General features: G+C 45.4%; 1 protein-coding gene across 2 annotated transcripts; it reads right to left on the reverse strand.

Moving 5' to 3' along the window:
* Positions 1-1,250: 1,250 nt before the first annotated feature.
* LOC147326987 (E3 ubiquitin-protein ligase TRIM21-like) lies at positions 1,251-19,962 on the reverse strand. 2 transcript variants are annotated; one of them, XM_086294585.1, is made up of 11 exons: positions 19,850-19,962; positions 16,484-17,000; positions 13,153-13,306; positions 6,808-6,903; positions 6,373-6,462; positions 6,124-6,267; positions 4,729-4,876; positions 4,440-4,484; positions 4,305-4,331; positions 3,919-4,094; positions 1,252-3,605 (listed from the first exon to the last, which is right to left on the reverse strand). In XM_086294585.1, the coding sequence occupies exons 2-11, from the start codon at positions 16,987-16,989 to the stop codon at positions 3,237-3,239; spliced, it is 1,755 nt and encodes a 584-aa protein (XP_086150711.1). In that variant the 5' UTR covers positions 16,990-17,000; positions 19,850-19,962; the 3' UTR covers positions 1,252-3,236. The 2 variants fall into 2 exon arrangements, with proteins under 2 accessions (XP_086150710.1, XP_086150711.1); XM_086294584.1 differs by having other exon boundaries at positions 1,251-3,605; positions 3,919-4,331.
* Between the last annotated feature and the right edge of the window lie 33 nt (positions 19,963-19,995).

The raw sequence follows: 19,995 nt of genomic DNA on the forward strand, positions 1-19,995 counted from the left end.
TAATAATTAGTACATTTTAAAGCTACACGTTACCTGTACTGTTATTATAAAATGATTTCTCTAATGCACCTTCTTGAGTTATTGATCATATTGCTCCTGTCAGAACAGAACATGGTCCACCTAAATCATCCTGGAGAAACTTTGAAAATATGGGAAGAAGAATCTGCTGAATACAAGAAGGAGCAATGAATTCATTTTGAAATCTATGAAACTAAGCTAAAGGCTTTTTTATTTCCATTCATCAATAAACGATTTAATCATTGTAATTATTCTATCAACTGTTTCAGTGATGAGTGTTTCTAAACAAAGTTTATAATATTAGAGGGAATATTTAGTCATTTCTCTGCCATACATACACATGACTGCCATAAGCATCACATCCACACGTTCACCTGTAAAATCTAAAAATCAGGAAGAATTTCACCAGCAGCTCCCTGCAGGCTGCTATCGCCCTCTACACTCTGCTCTAATCACATCACAACTCACATCCAGTGGTAATACATCACAGACCTACTGTACATCTGTGCTGAGATTCAAAAACTCGCATCCTTCTTCTCAGTATCTGTGTGTGTGTGTGTGTGTGTGTACGTGTGTGTGTGTGTGTGTAGCACCAAATTTAAGCACCTTAAAGTCTTTAACCTGAAACAACCTCTCTCTGTCTCAGATAGCATCAACATTTTGCTCTGTGACCGTCTAAAAGTCATCCATGGAAATAATTCCAAGCATTCAAACCATGCTTGTCACATGTCACAGAAAGGAACAAGGAAATGACAAAGACATGTTTGAAGTCACTAAGATAACTACGACAGAGAGACCCACAGAGAGGGTGCATTCCCACAGTACATCGACCTCTGACCAGCGCCCCTGTACAGGAAGTCTGGACTGGATCTCTGTTCCCAGAGTCCTAATGCCTGATCCTACGAGTATTACCCAGCAGCCAGTGCAGAGTTCAGATGGAGCAGATGTGGGTGAGGGGACTCGCTCGGCTCTCACTGCCCCACTGTCCGAGTGCTTTTGTCTGATAAAAGAAAGCCGAGCCTCCGTCAGCCACATTCATTATGGCAGCTTTGTAATTGTAATTAACCGGGTTCATTTTTGGGTTCTGGACAGTAGGTCACATGGGCCTGTAACCAGTAAGAGCTATTCACACTAAAACTGGTTAATGCTCAAATTCTTACCTTCACAAAGGGTTAAAAAGGGAATGTCCACAATTTAGTCTTTTAGTTGCTGGAGTTTTTTTTAAGTATTTTAAAGAAGAAAAGCAAAAGCAGAATCAAATTATATTCATAATCACATAATAATGATCAAATCACATCAAGTATACTTATTTAATTAATCTAAGAATTTATAAAGACAAAATAATAATCACGAACAGTGACAGAGGTGGCATCAGTGCTGCCGTGCTCCGAATCACATATGTGTAAAACCCTCATTCAAAAACTCCACTGATTCTACCTCTAGATGATTCATCAGTAGAACACAGAATAGGACATTAACACAGAGAACATACTGTCACGCCCCGCTCTGGGGGTACAGGAGCGCAACAAGGGTTAAAAAAAGGTGCCTTGGTCCCCAAAGTCAGAAACAGCCAAGTCACAGATGAAGGTGAGGTTTATTGCTACATCAGTCATACCAAAACTGAAAGCAGAAACTCCAGGGTGAACCAAAATCAGCTAAAGTAACAAAAGAAACAAGCTTTTCCAAAGAAGTGCTACTTAAACTAGACGAGGACAAGCGCTACCCCAAACTCCCAAATTTAATAAACAAGAGAAAACATACAAGAGGAAGTGGGCTTCAGTGCTGTTTATAAGTGGACAAAGCTATTTACAGTACTATACACTGTCCTAGCTGTTGTCAGGACACACAGAGGGATTAAATACTAGGGCTGTATCCCAATTCAGGGTCTGCAGCCTTAAAGGCCACATTTTAAGGCCGATTACGTCACAGCGACGCAACGAAAGCTGTCCCAATTCAAAGGCTGCTCGAAATGCGGTCCTCAAATGCGTCCTTCATGTCCCTGAATTTTAAGGCTGTGGCAGTGTAGACTTCGTGGCCCAACATATCCCAGAATGCATAGCGCGGCGGTGGGTGTGGATAAATTTGCAGAAAAAAACAGCGGATGAGGGGCGCCCGAAGAGTAAACTTTTAAAAGTAAGTACTGAATATTATGTCACTTATTTATGTGCGAATGTTTAATAACAAAGAACATTAAAACATTCCTGTTGGCCACATGTCGGCAAAGTCATGTGACATTAGTGACGTTTGTACTAACTTGGTTTTAAAGCCTTTACTTTAAAATATACGCCGTTCAATAGCTGAGCTTAATCTTACAGAGAATGATCAAAGCTCATGTAGAAACAAACAAATGAACAAAAGATTTTCTCCTTCATTTCTGTCAAACACAGCTGTATGACACGTTTCCAGCTGTTAGTATCATGGTTGCTAGGCAACCTGGGCAGCGCAACGGAGGCTAGACTGTCCGATTTCACAAGCCTCGCACTTCCGGCCTTAGCGGTCTTTGAGTACGCGGCCCTTGTGGATCGTTAAGGCTGCGTACTTTAAGGCTGCAGACCCTGAATTGGGATACAGCCTATGACTTGGGCAGCTGAGGACAGGTCTGCCGGAGACAGCGGCAGCCAATCAGAAAAAGGAGAGACTGCAGAGACTCTTAAAGGCACAGAGCACACATAAAAAATGTAGTCCAGACATACCAACACACACTGATTCATGATCAAAATATGGCCACTGTAAATGTTTTAAGGAAAATATTTTCTCATTTTTAATGTGATGACAGCAACACAATGAAGTGTTTCTTTTTGAGGACGCAGCTTTCAGGATTCTCTGCAGCAGTCTCAAACGTCTGACGGCCAAGGAGAGCACTTTCTGAACAGTCCTGGCTCTTCTTTGGTGTCATTTTTGTTTCATGATGTAGTAAGTGTGCCTTTCCAGAAGTGTAAACTGCCAAATCCACATGCGACTCCATGCCATCGGTAATGCAGGCCGTTGAGCTGAGGCTCATCGCTCATCTTTAGTTTGACGGATGCAGAGTCCGTATTTTCCTGAAAGAATTTCACATTTTCTGCCAATATTAATCACAATGGCAGCTTTAGCATATGCTAACCAAAGGCCATATTCTTCTTTATTGTGCTGCAAAGAATAAAATGATCAGTTATTAGTTGCAGATGTTTCTGTATCCAAGTCTTGAAGCAGTACTTTAAAGCACTTGATATAGTTGATCATTCTGTCATTGCAACAGGACAGATGATTAGTGGAGCCTCATTCCGTCCCGATTTATTTGTACAGGGGCTGAAGAATGGATGGATGGTATCAGAAAAACTATCTGTGAATGTAAACATTAGCACTTTGGCATCTACGTTGTAGAAGGACAACAGTCCCTTGTCATAGTCAACATAGATTCCCACCCGAGATGGTCTGATGTGAACCGTCAAGTTGGTCGATGGTTCTGTTCTGAAGGCGAACTCGGACTGATCCCGAAGGCTGAGAAACCAGTATCCATGGGCGGGGCTCACGGTGATTTTACCCTTACGGTTGATGGACCGATTGGCCACGCCGAGGTCCCAATCAGTCTTCCCCCCTACCTCCACCTGTAAGAGGACATTATGGTAATGATTAATTTAGACATTCGACACCGAATTTGCAGTGCGCTTTGATCTTTAATGTGGATGCCATAGTTTTTCCAGTTATGATGGGAGATCCCCCATATGTTAAAAAAAGAAATAAAAAACACTAATTAATCAGTAATTTAGCAAAAAGAAACACATAAAATCTTCTCACTAAACTCAAGATGTCATAAAGCTCCCCTCGCTCATGTCTCCACGTACCCATCAGATGGACTGCTTTGTTTGTACACAGAGACTGAGAGTTTAAACTAAAAGAGCTTGTTTCCATATTGCTTACCTCCCAGTAATGGCGCCCTGAGTTGAAGCCCTGGTTGGCCAGCAGACACACTACCCGGTCAAAGCGTTTCGGGTTGTCTGGTACCACCTGATGGCGATCTCCGCAGTAAACCCTCTTCCCATCTGCTGAGACGGTGAGACGTGGGTGGGCTGTGGTGGGATCCAAAGTGATGTCAACTGACAGATACAGTGATAGAGCAATGGTTAGTTCCTCCACCCTGTAACACTGCTGACTTGAGTTCGGGTTAAAGATGAATGATGTCCGGTACACAAGTTGGACAGAAAACTGTAAATGCCAAAACGTCTTTGAAATGGAGTTTCTAAAAACCCGCCAGTTTAGCTCGGGGCTCAAACAAAAGTAAACGCTAAAAGGATTTAAGTCCATACCTGCATATTCTTGAACCCTCTTAACCTCTGCAAAGAAAATGTGATAAATTGACTTCTCGACATTTTCTTCAAGTCATTTATTTGAAGAAGAATATTAACATGTAAAGAATTGTGTGCTGTCATTAAAACACTTACTCGGGTTGGGTCTAGATAAAGACTGGTTTGATGACGATTGCTGACCTACCAGTATGGAGAGACACATTTTTGTAATGTTGAGTTAATATTTGATGTTTGTTAATGAAAACACGATCATGCAGAGTTTGAACTTAGAATTACATAATGCTAGGATGGTCTGTTTTTGGCTACGTTGCTATTGTACAGACGTTCCATTGAGTTGCAAAGGTTTAGAGACACTATTTGCTCTTTTGAATTTTCAACGTGACTTTACTGCCCAGTTTAACTTGAGGTGGGAATGAAGACTTACAGATTTCTGGCAGTATTCGCAGCTCTTTGTGAAACTGCTCCATCATCTGATTGACAGACCTGAGAATAACACCTGACGTCAGCTGAGATGACACAGAGACTCCGGACCAGTTCTTAGCCTGCCAAGGTGCAGACAGGGAAGGGAACGTCTGCAGGGAGATAGGAATGTCATAAAGACATACAGTCTATGTTACATATCATGTTAATCATACTATATGCTCAAAGTAGCCAAATTCCAGTTACTTAGGGCCAAATAACAAATTCCAATAATCACCGATTTCATTTTCATCGGCGGTTTAGGAAAAGGTCTGGCTGCACTCTCTTCTGCACCTCTCTCATGCACTGTCCTTCAAACTCATCCATGTACTCCTTACATGTTCACCTGTCTCCCTCTCATTGAACTCTGTCCAGGTTCTACTAACCTTCATTCTCTCTTCTCTCCAGAACATATCTGCTTGTTTTCAGACTCTCGTCCATGCACTCCCTCCCCTCACTGCAGATTACATCTGGAAACATCAGTAGTTTCTGCTGGAAAGGTAGTTGGCAGTGGTTCCTGGAGTTTGCACCAAAAACCTCCCAGTAAATGCTTTGGTTGCTAGCAGATTGCTACTGACTACCTACTGGCTGAGCAGGAGTATAAGGTGTGGCACAAACCAGAAATGCCTACAAAGTAGAAGTCGTGCCTCAGCCACAGCCGATGTGTTTCAAAAGACACAGCATTTCGTTTAAGCCTAATCTTCTCTTTTTCTTGTTTCGCTTCAGCTCAGAGAATCTGTCGATTCCAGTAAACCACAGTGCTACAATATGCTGCTGACCAAATGAATCACAAACTTTTTGCCAGCTGGTTGGGGAAGGCTTCTTTTCTAATGACTGGTCCAAGGCTTGAGGAAGAAATTTCCCACTGACTAACAGCAACCTCTAGCAACTGAATGGGCGACACTCATCAGCTTCATTCACTCGTTCCTGTTGCCACCACGAGCACCTCTACAACCCTCTCCTCCCTGGTCACGTGTCTGCACCCTAACAAACGCTGCTTGTACCGAACTGTTCTGTGAGCGTGACTGGGGCGCCCCAGCTTTTAGTACTATAACCGTGGCTCTCACAATTCTCTGACAATCATTTGGTAGTTTTATGCAAACAATAACATAAAAGCATCAGGAGTAAAAAAAAGTGAGTGGAGAAGACATTTTCATGTCTCCCAGCAGCTAGTGCCTCTAGCAAGATGAGTAATCCTGATCCAGGGTTTCACATCTCTGCATCTCAATTCTCAGTATATTCCTTAACTGGACTTATAGCTACTTTCTGGATCTGTTACTGGGAGTAACTAGTGGAGCACTGCAAATGTATTACGTCTGTATTATTTTATCTGGTGCCTCATTTCATTATTTATTCATACCTTGAGAAAGAATATGTAGTCCTCAGACAGAGCCAGCTGACTCAGTGCTGAGCTCCTCCGTTTAAGCTCAGCTATTTCTTCTTCCAGCTCTCTCAGCACGCTCTGAGCTCTGCGCTCTGCCGCTCGAAGAGTCACCTCTATCACCTGGGTGCCACAGAAAGGGTGTGTTCATGAATATGCCGACAAATGTGTCGTCTACTTTGAGACAAAAATAGTGTGTGCAGTATGATTGTCTCTGTAGTTGGTCACCTCCAAGACTTCAGCTTGGCAGTGCTCCACGCTGGAGATCAGCTTGGAAAAAGCACAGACGGCTTCATCCGTCTCTCTCTCTGCACTATCCTGATTAAAGCACGAACAGCAACCAGCGGAAAAGTAGAAAAGAAGAATTCAGAGACAACCATAAATGCAAAATGTGACAAACTAAAGTGTGCTCACTTTTGGTATCTATTCTGTCATTTTCTTTTCTGAGATATTTCATTAGACATGAACAGCTCGGCCACATGAACAGTTTTTAAGGACAAGTGTCAGCTAAAGATCTCTGCTCTCTGATTGGCTCCTGGAAAAATGTAGCATGCTATCTTAACAAAACAAACAAACAAACAAAGTGCACGTGTGAGAGAATAAATACATACGATCCATAAGCGAAGCTTCTTCCTGCAGTCGTGTTGACACCACATCACTCACCTTTATCTCTCGCAGGGAGCTGTGTACCTCCTCCACTTTTCTCTCTCTCTCACTGATGAGCTCCTTTAGCTCCGCCTCAGTAACACCTAACTTAGCCTGAATGAGACAGAAAACACACAGTGTGTCTAACAACCAACGCATTAAACATGCTCTGCTGCAGTTGCATGTTTATATACAATTAGATGCACAGTTTGTTTGTCAATGACAGTTGACTTTGATTTAAAATCAACTGTGTCAACTGACAAACACTGAAAATATGATTGAAGTGCAGATCTTCAGCTTTAATTCAGGTGTTTCACAAAAACGGTGGAGCCAGGTGTTACTGCTGATAGAAGTAGTATGAATTCTGATGAGTGAGAGCAAACATGATTGGATAATGGGCCAAAGCAAAAGCAACCCAAGAGCAGTGTTGGTCAAGTTACTTGAAAAAAAGTAATCAGTAACTAATTACCAATTACTTCCCCAAAAAATTAATCCTGTTACTTTACTGATTCCTTTTTTCAAAAGTAATTAATTACTTAGTTACTTAGTTACTTTTTAAAAACACGATTTACAACCTGAAGAGGTGATAAAGTGATCGATCTTTCAGCCCAATTCTACTTTTTCTGCATAATCCATCATACAAAATTTAATCAAATGGAAAAGTCTCTTTTTAAAACTTGTTTTATCAGTTTTAATCTTTTAACTTTATGCATCAAGCAAAAATGTAATTATATGCAACATTCTCTGACTTGAAGAAATTTGTTTAACATTTAAACCTATTTTCTGCACATTCCAGCACATAAATTTTTTTTTGTTGTGTTTACACTCACTCTTTCAAATAGATGCAAGTAAAACACAGCAGAAAATAAATAAAGTCAAAGACTCAGCGGTCCTGTTGCTCTATTTTCACCTGTTGTCACAGCGGGGCGAGCTACACACAGTAGGACGGTGTGCCCGTGTGGCGTGCTGGCTAGACCCAAACGCGGCTAGGCTAGCGGTGGGTTGGAACAGACACGCAGTTATTCTAGTAACGATCAGTGCACGAAGCGTGGCTTCGGAACTGTCGTTACAGACAGAGAGCAAGCGGAGCCGGGATGAAAAAGAGGATCGAAGGGAAAAACACTCACGGTTGCTGAATCAGGCGGAGACTGACGTCAGCAGAGTTTTGGAGCTTCTGACATGAAGAGAATGATGTCTGAGCGGCGAACAGGTGGGTGGTGTCTCTCTTTTAAACCCGACCCCGTGATCAGCTGATCACCGGCTGACAGGACCCCCCCCCCCGAGGACCGGCACCCGACGGGCCAGGACGGCGGCGACGGAAATCCGAGATCAGGGAAGGGTCCAAGATGAAGCGGGACGGCACCCAGGAGCGCTCATCAGGACCGTAGCCAGCCCAGTCCACCAAATACTGGACCCCCCGACCCCGGGGACGGGAGTCCAAAATCTGCCGGACAGTGTAGACAGGACCCCCATCGACGAACCTGGGCAGGGGCGGGGCCCGGGAGGTGGGCGCCAGCGAGGAAGTGACGCGCCGTTTAAGCTGCGAGACGTGGAAAACCGGATGGACCTTCATGGCGGGCGGAAGCCGGAGACGGGCTGGGAGAAGCTCCAATCAGGCGGCAAAAGGCTTTCCAGAACCTGGCGGTGAACATGGAGGGCCACCAGAAGGCACGACGGAGGAGTTGGAGGGTCCTGTCGGGCCCCGGGTGACCAGAGAGCGGGGAGGAGTGAGCCCAGAGCAAGGCCTCCTGACGGCACCGGGATGGTACAGAGAGCCTCCCAGCCGGGGTGTCAGGCGGAGGTGGTTCGGCGGTCAGGGCATCCCGGATAGAGTCCTCCAAGGGCCACCGAAGGGGGGCAGCGAAACAATGAGCTGGTAGGATAGGTGCAGGGTCCGACGTGAGGCCGCCCTGGGCGAACTGCCTGGAGAGAGCGTCTGCCTTGGTGTTCTTGGAACCAGGGCGGTAGGTTAAGCTGCTTGGCAGAACAAATATGGATCAGGTTCTGATGATCAGTCCAGATCAGAAACGGTTCTTTCGCTCCCAGGAGCCACTGCCGCCACTCTTCTAAGGCCCACATGATGGCCAGGAGTTCTCGGTCTCCGACACCGTACCGTCGCTGCGTGTCAGAGAATTTCCTCGAGAAATAGCAGCACGGGTGAAGTTTTCCATCCGGGCCGTGTTGAGAAAGGACGGCGCCCGCGCCAACATTGGAGGCATCCACCTCCACCACAAAATCTCTGGCAGGATCAGGGTGGAGCAGGACGGGAGCCGTAGTGAACTGGCGGATAAGGTCTCTGAATGCCTGTTTTGCACCTGGGGAGAGGCAGAAGGGCTTAGGCAGGTTAGCTGGTTTGGTGAGGGATGTCAGTGGGGCGACAATGGTGCTGAAATTGCGGATAAAGCGCCGATAGAAATTGGCAAAGCCCAGGAAGCTCTGTAGCTGCTTAAGGCTGGAGGGCTGAGGCCACTGGGTCACGGCTTGGACCTTTTGCGGGTCCATGGTCAGGCCATTGGAGGAGATGGTGAAGCCCAGGAAGGTGGTGGACCGCTGATGGAAAGCACACTTCTCCAGTTTGCAGAACAGCTGGTACTCGAGCAGCCTGCTCAGCACGGTCCGCACGTGGCGAATATGGTCCACTTCGGTGCGGGAGTAGATCAAGATGTCATCCAGATAAGCAAACACCCACCGGCCTAGCATATCCCGCAAGACATCGTTGATCAGATGTTGGAAGACAGCAGGGCTGTTGCAGAGGCCGAAGGGCATCACCAGGTACTCCCAGTGCCCGTTGGGGATGATGAAGGCTGTCTTCCATTCGTCCCCTTCCCTAATCCGCACCAAATTGTAGGCGCTGCGTAGGTCTAGTTTGGTGAAGATGCAGGCCTGGGAGAGGGAATCGAGTGCGGTGGATAGCAGAGGGAGAGGATGGCGGTTCTTGACAGTGACTTTATTCAAGCCCCGGTAGTCTATACAGGGGCGGAGCCCGCCGTCTTTCTTTTTGACAAAGAAGAATCCCGCAGCTGCAGGGGAGGTAGAAGGGCGAATGAAGCCCTGTTGGAGAGCCTCAGCAACGTACTCCTCCATGGCTTTGTTCTTTGCGGGTGACAGCGAGAACAGGCGACCACGAGGAGGGACCGCTCCCGGGAGGAGCTCGATGGCCATGTCGTAGGAACGATGTGGAGGGAGAGTAGAGACTCGCCTCTTACTGAAGACCTCAGCTAGGTCATGGTAAGCCGGAGGGATCTTATCCAGATCAATGGGCTCCGGGGGTGACGCCTCTTCTGACTTAGAGTCCTTTTCAGTCCGGAAGAGAAGGCAGCGGCGTGGACACCGGGGACCCCAGTCCAGGATCTGGCAGGAAGACCAGGAGACGTGGGGGTCATGTTGACGGAACCAGGGGTATCCGAGGATGAGAGGAGAGGAAGGGGCCGAGACTACTAGAAACCGGATCTCCTCCTGATGATCCCCAATAGACATGCGAACCGGCTGGGTCTGGAACTGGATCGGGTAGGGTTGGAGTGGTCACCCATCCACTGAGGTCACCGGGAGAAATCGATCGACGGAAGTTAACGGAATGCGAAGTCGAGTGGCTAGTTTTTGATCGATGAAGTTCTCAGCGGCTCCGGTGTCCAGGAGGGCTTCAGATGAGAACTGTTGGTGTGTCAGGAGAAATATTACTGGTAACAGGAAACGAGAGGGGTCAGAGGAGTGGGAAGGGCCAGGTGGGACTCCCCCGCAGTCTACCTGGCGTCGTCGTTTCCCGGACGTAGCGGGCACTGGGGACGACGGTGTCGAGCTGATCCACAGTAGGCGCAGAGACCCTCACACCAGCGTCTCTCTCTCTCCTCTTTGGGGAGTCCACCCAGCTGCATGCGCTCCTCGCTGGATGTGCTGCTTGGGCTAGCAGTGGCTCCATCAGAGGGGGGAGGAGGCTGCGAAGACGTGGCCCTCTGAGGCTGGAAGGGTTTGAAGGCCCGAGGGGTGTGGTGAGGCCGCGACATCACTCGTTGGTCGATCTTCAGGGCGAGGTCCACGGCCTCGTCCAGGGTTTTAGGAGCCTCACAGCCGGTCATCTCCTCCCGGATGTAATCAGCCAGTCCCTCCAGAAAAATAGAGCACAGAGAAGCATCCCCCCACTGTAGCTTAGCGGCCAGGGTGCGGAATTGAGAAGCAAAGTGGCAGACGGGTCGACTGCCCTGGCGTAGATGAAGCAGCTGTGACTCCACTTCCACTTCGCTGCTAGGGGGAACAAACGTCTTTTTTAATTCCTCCACAAACAGGGCATAGTCATTGCAAGCTGCCGATTTATTGTTGTAGAGAGCCACGCCCCATTCCTGAGCCTGGCCAGACAAGAGAGAGGTTAGTAGTGCGACCTTTGCACGGGCGGTGGTGTATTTAGTGGGCTGACATTTAAACAGCATGTCTAAAGTGGTGAGCAAACCATCAGGCCGGCCATCAACTCCGTTCCACTTGTCTGGCAGTCCGATCCGGGGCTCCGCGCTCACCGGCACTGGCTGACGTTGCAGCGAAGTGACGGAAGTGGAAAGTTGGAGGACGGTTTCGGTGAGGGACTCCATTTTTGTGCACATCCGATCTACCACACCGCGAAGATATAGCACTTCGGCTTTCAGCCGTTCGAATTCCGCTGGGTCTATAGGAGGCTCAGACATCCTGTCACGATCAGGCGAATTACACACAGTAGGACGGTGTGCCCGTGTGGTGTGCTGGCTAGACCCAAACGCGGCGAAGGCTCGCGGTGGGTTGGAACAGACACGCAGTTATTCTAGTAACGATCAGTGCACGAAGCGTGGCTTCGGAACTGTCGTTACAGACAGAGAGCTAGCGGAGCCGGGATGAAAAAGAGGATCGAAGGGAAAAACACTCACGGTTGCTGAATCAGGCGGAGACTGACGTCGGCAGAGTTTCGGAGCTCCTGACATGAAGAGAATGATGTCTGAGCGGCGAACAGGTGGGTGGTGTCTCTCTTTTAAACCCGACCCCGTGATCAGCTGATCCCCGGCTGACACCTGTAAAGCAGGAGTGGGGTAGGCGGAGGTTTACCCTGGTGCAGGTGAGCCGCAGCAGTCAGTGGAAGAATCCGCGAGTTTCTCTGTGAGTTTCCCATTACGTCGTAGCTACTCGGTGCTTGCTCAGAAGTTTAGGGGTTTTTTCGCTGTAAAGAGAAGTTTTCTTCCCACGCACAGCGGACACTAATGTTTTTGTCACTTTTTATGGAATCAAACTCAAAGTAAGGTCAGTACTTCCACGCTTTAAACGCTGCACGCTCATACTCTCTCCCACAATCGATATATGATCCACTGTTGATCTGCACACAGCTGTTGTCACGAACGACACGCTCGCTTACGTCACTGTCGTGAGACATTCTCCCAAAAAAATCACGGTTTTAGTAACGCAGTAACGCAGCGTTCCTACGGGAAAGTAACGTAATCTAATTACCGTTTTTGCAATAGTAATCCCTTACTTTACTCGTTACTTGAAAAAAGTAATCAGATTACAGTAACGCGTAACGCGTTACTGCCCATCTCTGCCGAAGAGTTTATCAAGATAAAGAAATGGGATATTATAACAAAGTCAGTCACCCTAACTGAACTCTATAGAGCAGCTTATTGAATACAAAACTGAAGGCACAGAGACGCACGAACAAGCAGCAGCTGGAGATGGTTACAGTTTAGGGTTCGAAACATCAGGGAGCCGTTTTTCATTAAAATATTAAATACAAGTGTTATATTTAAATGTGTGTGTATTAATACATAATTCAACTTTTAAAAATTAAAATGTTGAAAATACTCTCGTTCACCTTGAGCCTCTGAAAAAGGGAGACTGTGTAGAAAAGCTTCTAATTCCTGAACAGTGAGTGCAGGAGTTTTGCTAAAGGTGCTGAATCAAAGCTGAAAGCCTGCAGTCACATCTGGATTCATCTCAATCCACTGTGGTTCTGCACAGACACAAACCTAGAGACATAGTTCTAACAGACTGTGCATGATAGCACAGCTGTGTGGTCCAGCCCAGAGTTTAGCAGTGAGGATGTTCACAGCTCCACCTGATACTCTGACCTTTGGACATGCCAGCCCAAACTGGAATCCATCGTTCCAGTTATTCTGTTGTGAAAATTAGAATCATGCCATGACAGCATATCAGGAGCCTGTGAGGAAAAAAACCTTCAACATTCTGAAAATTAAAGAAATACATATCAACATCACAATAACTGTAAGAATTCCCAACCCTACAACAAAGTTGCAACAAATCCCCGCAGCATGATGGTTTAATCTTCTCAAAGAGAACTTTTACTAAACCAGTCAGTGAGGCCCAGTTAGCTGTGAGCCAACCACCACATGCACAAACCTTCTTCAAGTGCCACTCTCGTTTGGCGGGGGTGATGTTGTGTCCTAGGTGATCTGGCGTCCCCACACACGTGCTGCACACGCACACGTTATCAGTGCGACAGAAGAATTCCAGACCTCTCAGGTGGATGGGGCACGGCGGCAAATCCGAGTCACTGGACATGTCAACATTTGAATAAAGCCGTAACATGTAAGTGACTGATTAACCTGTCGTCTGGTTTCCAGGACATATTATTCAGTTGTTTACAGTTTGACACGTGTATGGTTACATTTAGCTGTTAACACAAAAGGTTTCCTTACTCTGCTTTTCTTATTTCCTGTCATATGTACACTGATACTACATGCAAACACTCCTCTAAACAATCTGTTTCACACAGTTTTTTTCCCGTCCGTTCATGATGTCATACTGACGAGATATCTTTGTGAACACAGCACAACCACTCACCTCCTGTTCAAACCTCCTGTTTGCAATGGCCAACCAGTCAAGAAACACTTGTTTTAGGCAGTGGGTGACCTGAGCAACACCCAGTATAAAACAAAAGATGCTTTTGAGCTGTGAGTAATGCAAAAATACTCCAGTGGTCTAAAAATGAGAATGGGAGGCCAGAAACGTGCACCATACAAATGTTTCTGTTGTAAACATCAGTGCTAAAACCTTGTCTCACTTGAGGACTAATACCATTAGTAATGGTTAAGAAGTCTCAGTACTCCTTCCAAGAGGACAACCATTACTAGAGTCTGCGTCTGTTGTTTTAAAAGTGAAGAAGCCTCGTGGATGCCAGGCCGGATGTCTTCACAAACCTAAAGAAGCCCACTCGCCTTCTCTTCAATCGTTTGAAACTGCTGAGTTGGTTTAATAACATGTATATTTCAATAAGTGATGAAACATTTGAACCTTTTTCTTTTTTTCCAAAGAAGAGGAGTGGAGGGGCTCAGGTCGTTCCAACGCAAATGACGGCTCGTGCTATTCATCGTAACAAAGGGAATCTCTGTGGCTTTGGACTGTTTATCAAACAGGCATAAACATAAAATGTGCTTAATACTGGAAAGTAGTTTTGTTGTAAAGTTCAACAGTCGGCGTGGTAAGGACTCCCTGAGAGCAGGGGTCGGAGACTATCTGAAGCATTTAAACTACCAAACAGCCACGAGGTGCTGATCTCTCCATACAGCAGAGCACAGAGCAGCCAAACGTCATATAACACTGTTATTAGTTTACAAACCCACGAGGAATGAAAAGTATTAGCAGGTTGTCTAGGCCTATATGTTTTTAAGACGTGTCTGTAGTTTAACTAATTGATTTGTGTGAGATGGATGTTTATTCACGTAAAATCTCTGAGCATGTATTTGATTGTTTTTTTTATTTTCCGATTTCTCGCTCCCTCATCGGGTCTGCTTGTCCACTGCTGCTGCTGAATCCTCCCATCAAAGCGTTTCTGCTGTTGTGGCATCAAGCTAATGTGTCCACTTAGTAAATCTGGTCCTCTCTGTGGGAGCCTTGTAGCATTTACAGTGGTATGCAAAAGTTTGGGCACCCTTGATCATTTTCATGATTTTCCTTCATAAATCACTGGTTGTTTGGATCAGCAGTTTCTTTTCCCAGTACCTGCACTGGCCACACAGCCCCACAGCATGACGGAAGTGCCACCACATTTTACTGTGGGCAGCAAGTGTTCCTCTTGGAGTGCTGTGTTCTGTTTCCATACCACCTCTTGTTATGTCTAAATAACTCAGTTTTAGCTTCATCAGTCCACAGCACCTTATTCCAGAATGAAGCCGGCTTGTCCAAATGTGCTTTAGCAAACCTCAAGCGACTCTGTTTGTGGCAGGTGCACAGAAAGGCTTCCTCTGCATCACTCTCTCATACAGCATCTCTTTGTGTAAAGTGTGCAGAATAGTTGAACAATGGTAAATGGCCTGTATTTGTATAGCGCTTTACTAGTCCCTAAGGACCCCAAAGCGCTTTACACATCCAGTCATCCACCCATTCACACACTGGTGACGGTAAGCTACTGTGTAGCCACAGCCACCCTGGGGCGCACTGACAGAGGCGAGGCTGCCAGACACTGGCGCCGGTGGTGCTGGTGTGTGGGTCGACTCTAACTGTTCTCACCATCCTTCGTCTCTGCTTATCTAAGATTTTCCTCGACCTGTCACTTCCGGCCTTAACCAGGACTGTGTCTGTGGTTTTCCATTTCCTCACTATTTTCCTCACAGTGGAAACTGACAGCTGAAATCTCTGCGACAGCTTTTTGTATCCTTCCCTTAAACCATGATGTGAACAATCTTTGTTTTCAGGTCATTTGAGAGCTGTTTTGAGGCTCCCTTGTAGCCACTCTCGAGAGAAGATGCAAAGAGGAGAAAAACTTGCAATTGGCCACCTTAAATACCCGTTCTCATGATTGGATTCACCTGTGTATGTAGGTCAAGGGTCAATGAGCTTACCAAACACATTTTATGTTTCAATAATTAGTGCTAAAGGTATTCAAGTCAATAAAACAACAAGGGTGCCCGAATTTATGCACCTGCCTAATTTAGTTGAAGTAACTATTGCACACTTTCTGTAAATCCTATAAACTTCATTTCACTTCTCAAATATCATTGCGTGTGTCTCCTATATGACACATTGAAATGAAATTGCTGATCCAAACAAATAATGATTTATGAAGGAAAAATATGAGGATTATCAGGGGTGCCCAAACATTCACATGACTCTGTGTAGAGGATATGAAAATGTCCCCCCACATACCTCACCACTACAGGCATAGACCTGAAAAGTTACAAAGTCAAATTTGGAACAAATAAAAAAAAAAATTAAATAATTTATGCTTTGTTGTGGCACTACTCTCACAAACATCCCGCTGACACACTAATGACAAACAATCATCCAGAGAAATCTGGATGATTGTTTGGTACTATTTGGTAACTTCGTGAACGTCTCTTTACAAATGTGAAGTCATTTACTGAGTCCAACTTTACAGACTTTTTGTGGCCCTCAGGTGACTGCTGCTGTGATTTGGAGATATATGAATAAAACTGAACAGTAGAGCAGGTCATCTACTAGCTACAGTGTTAGTGGTTTAATCCCTGGCTGCACCAGTCTGCGTGCCAAATGTCCTCAGTGAAGACAGTAACTCCAAGCTGCTGACGCATCCATCAGAGTGTGAATGTGTGACTGCTACATGGGAAGCACTGAAGTGTAGAAAAAGGTGGCTGCATGAACGGGTGAATGAGGCATGTATAAAGCACTTGGAAAACATAAGATCCAGTCCATTTACTATTAATGTGGTTCAGTCAAATATATTGTAATGCAATATTTCAGTATATTTCGGTACCTGGGGTAAGGTGGTGGGGGGTCGTGATGCTCCGTCCTGACAAAGGGAGCACCATCTCGACTCTGGCTTTGGGGGAGTGCAGCGTGAGGCAGCCCGGGGTCTGGCAGGCGCTGAAAACGTGACATCATTTCTGCAAAGATGTTCTCGGGCATCTCCCCCTGCCTCTGGAATCTGGGTGGCAGTGGTTGATTATGATGGGAAGGGGACCTGGAAGGCTCCGTTCCTCCAAGTCTGTCAGCCACAGGAGAGCCGGCCATCTGCTTGAATTGTTCAGTTATTTCCTTCAGGGTCAGGTTGATATGGAGAGCTGGTCTCTTGAGGAAGGACTCTTTGCAGAGAGGGCACTGGTACATTTTTGTACTGTTTCCGTCCCAGTAGGAGGAAATGCAGGTTTGGCAGAAACTGTGTCCACATGGTAGTGTGACCGGTTTGGTAAATACTTCCAGACATATAGGGCAGGTGAACTGTTCTTCAGACAGGAAGGCAGCAGGTAGTGACATAGCCATTTAGTTTTAAGCTGCATATAGAGACAGACAGAAGATTAGAAAAATATTAAACCGTGTGCATCAGCAGACATGACTTTCAAAAGCTTTACTGTTCAGATCTCATCTAATTCTCGTTGCCACAGGAAAAGACTGAGTTTATACAGAACTGGTCTGGAGCTTGTTCATGGGAACTCCAAACTACGCTGAATCAGAACCAGAACTCTTTAATTATCCCTGAAAATATGTGTTCCCAGTTACTCGAGGCAGTGAGAACAGTAACCGACTAATTAATACAATATGTTACAAAGTTACAAAATAGAAACAAAATAGCTCTAAGAGATACTAATAGCAGAGAATATTAAATATATATACATGGATATGTATGGTTAAGATCCCGTACTTTGTTATTTTCTCTGTAGAGGATGCAGTAGTAATGCTGGAACTACTGCACTGTGTGCTGTGAATGAAATGGAGGAGTTGTACAGAGATATCCAGAGACAGGAATGATATCCTGTCATTTAGTGGTGCATTATGGGTAATCTCATTCTGCTCCTGTGATTGGCCAGTGAGTGATGGAGTGGATGGAGGTATTATCTTGGGCAACATCCACCTCTCCAATACAAGCTGAAGTGATAAACTTTGAATTATTAGATGTTTTTATCTATCCATCCACCTGTTCTTCAAGTGTCTGACACACCCAAGCCACGCCCTCTGACCAGCTTCCTTCATTTCCTGTCGAAGCACCTGTTGGTCACTGCTATGAAAGATGGGAGCCATATTCCATTCAGCAAGTCCTGGCCCAGCTAACGTACTCAAAATTCATGACCGCAGACGAGGAACAGTCACTGTTACACAATAATATACAGAACAGTGACAGTAGTGCTGCAAACACTCGCTTCATCCTGAAACCTGGACGAGCTGGACTGATAGGCTGGTTTCACTCGTCCAGCCTGGATATCTGCACTCTGATACAGCCTAACAGCCCCAGTCTTAGCTCATATATTACTATCATTAAAATGATCTCATTATCACCGGTCTAAAGCTCGACTTCAGCAATATCCATCAAGAACCAAAAGTGAAGGACAAACAGGTACCGAGAGGATTCATGCCCCTTTTTGCTGGGTAACATGTAACCTAAGTGTACTCTAAAACATTCATTGTTCGCCTAATCCATCAACTGATTCAGAAGCTCTTTGGAGCTGCTGGCAGCATGAGACTCTCAGTGTGAGTGTGCACTTCCTTAACTTAAACACACTAAAGCTAAAACACACAGTGAAAATATACAAAGGAGTAGTTGCGCAAGATCAAGAAATTCAGGCTCGGCTGGAATATTCTCGGCCAGGACGTCATCATTACCGAGTTAAACGAGGCAATGAGGAAAAAATACTGCAAGTCATTCGTGTTTCTTTAGTGTGTGCTGTACTGAGATCAGCTGACTCTGACTGGCAGGATAATATGTATTTATGTCGTATAAGCACCTCGCTCCAGCATTCAACAATAAACTGTTATTTCATGAATAAGAGAAGTGAAAGGAAGCCTGCTTCTGTCACAGTGACCTCATGAGAGCGATCTTTCTGTTAGTTTCTTCATACCAGGCAGAAATGTGCTGTCGTGTGAAATTAGCAGAGTGGAAGCTTCACTAATCCAAACATCAGCTGCTTTTTGTACAGCACTGGAAAAAATGATGGAACACAATATATGAGTGCTTTAGGAAAGTAAAGAAGCAAAATAAAATAAATAACAGACAGATTTACTGGCTCATGAAAACGTGCGAGCAGCCACCGCACAGGAAGCACCACCAGCATTGTTGAGCCATTACTCAGTCATGTGGTAAACAATCCGAAGACAGTGGTCATTACTGAAATATGCAAGACATCACAGAGCTGTCGTGTATCCGAAAGCTTCCTCAGAGAAGATGATAACATTTATGAAAAGTAATGTGTAAAATCTGTGTGCAACACTTTATACCAGTGCTTTATATTAACACTGGTGAACCTATGATGGAGGTGAGGTTTTGTGTTGTTCTCACAACCTCAGTGCTAAGAAAAAGTATAGGTCACAATTAAACGTGTGAGATTAATGATCACTTTTTTTAATCAGACAAAGATGAACTGAATACAAAACGTGGTTTTTAAATAGTGATTTAGCCACGCCTACCCAGTCCTATGTGAAAAAGTGCCAAAATGGCCATCATGACAGAGAATCACTGTTGACCAATAAGAACACAAAGACCATGTGAAATTTGACCATTTTGACGAGACTTTGGGGGAAACACTGGTATAAAACCAAAAGGCTGAATTTGAACCTGATCAACAGTCAGTGTGACCGACAATGACCCATCACTGTCGTTGTGATTCTGTTAATGTTTTTGGTTTATAAATCCAGCTTTGGTAAAAGTATCGTGACGGCGCACACATGTCAACAACAGACTGTATAACTGTTGAGCACACTGGTGTCAAAGGCTTATATAAAGTTTCATGTGGCGTAGCGACCCACACCCACGGCTGCCTTTCTCTGCTGATTTCTTTCACGTCGTCATGAAACAGATTTGGAGTATCAGACCGTACAGGCACACAGCTCGATAACACCTGCCTGCACAACCATTTCCTGAAGTTACATCATTTAGCTTTGATATTAAAGCTGTAAAGCTGCAGTATAAACAGGTAGCGTGTGTTGTTGCATGTTTTTACACACTTTCACACACTGCATGATAACATTAAATATCAGTACTTGTGTTACATATAGGCATATACAGAGCTTCCTTTGACATGTGCACAGACAGATGACGCTCTACAGGCTGCTGGGTGAACTGATCCTATTCAGACACCAACTAACAACAGGAACAGAGTCCACAGTTCACATGTTAGTGAACATGTCTTACCTGCAGTTTCAGCAGAGAGGTTGTATTTGAGTGTTTGTACGAGATGTTCCCTGTAGCTCGTTCCTCTCCTTCTCTTGCTCCTGTCAGTCTGGATTTCACTTTTCTCATTCGTGTCATTTTTCCTTCATTGTTTTGTTGATCCCTCC

This window comes from Aulonocara sp. 'chitande type north' Nkhata Bay, linkage group LG6, assembly GCF_057382095.1.
Source record: "Aulonocara sp. 'chitande type north' Nkhata Bay isolate Kocher_YH1m ecotype deep benthic linkage group LG6, A_spYH_male_GT1.1, whole genome shotgun sequence".
NCBI lineage: Eukaryota > Metazoa > Chordata > Actinopteri > Cichliformes > Cichlidae > Aulonocara > Aulonocara sp. 'chitande type north' Nkhata Bay.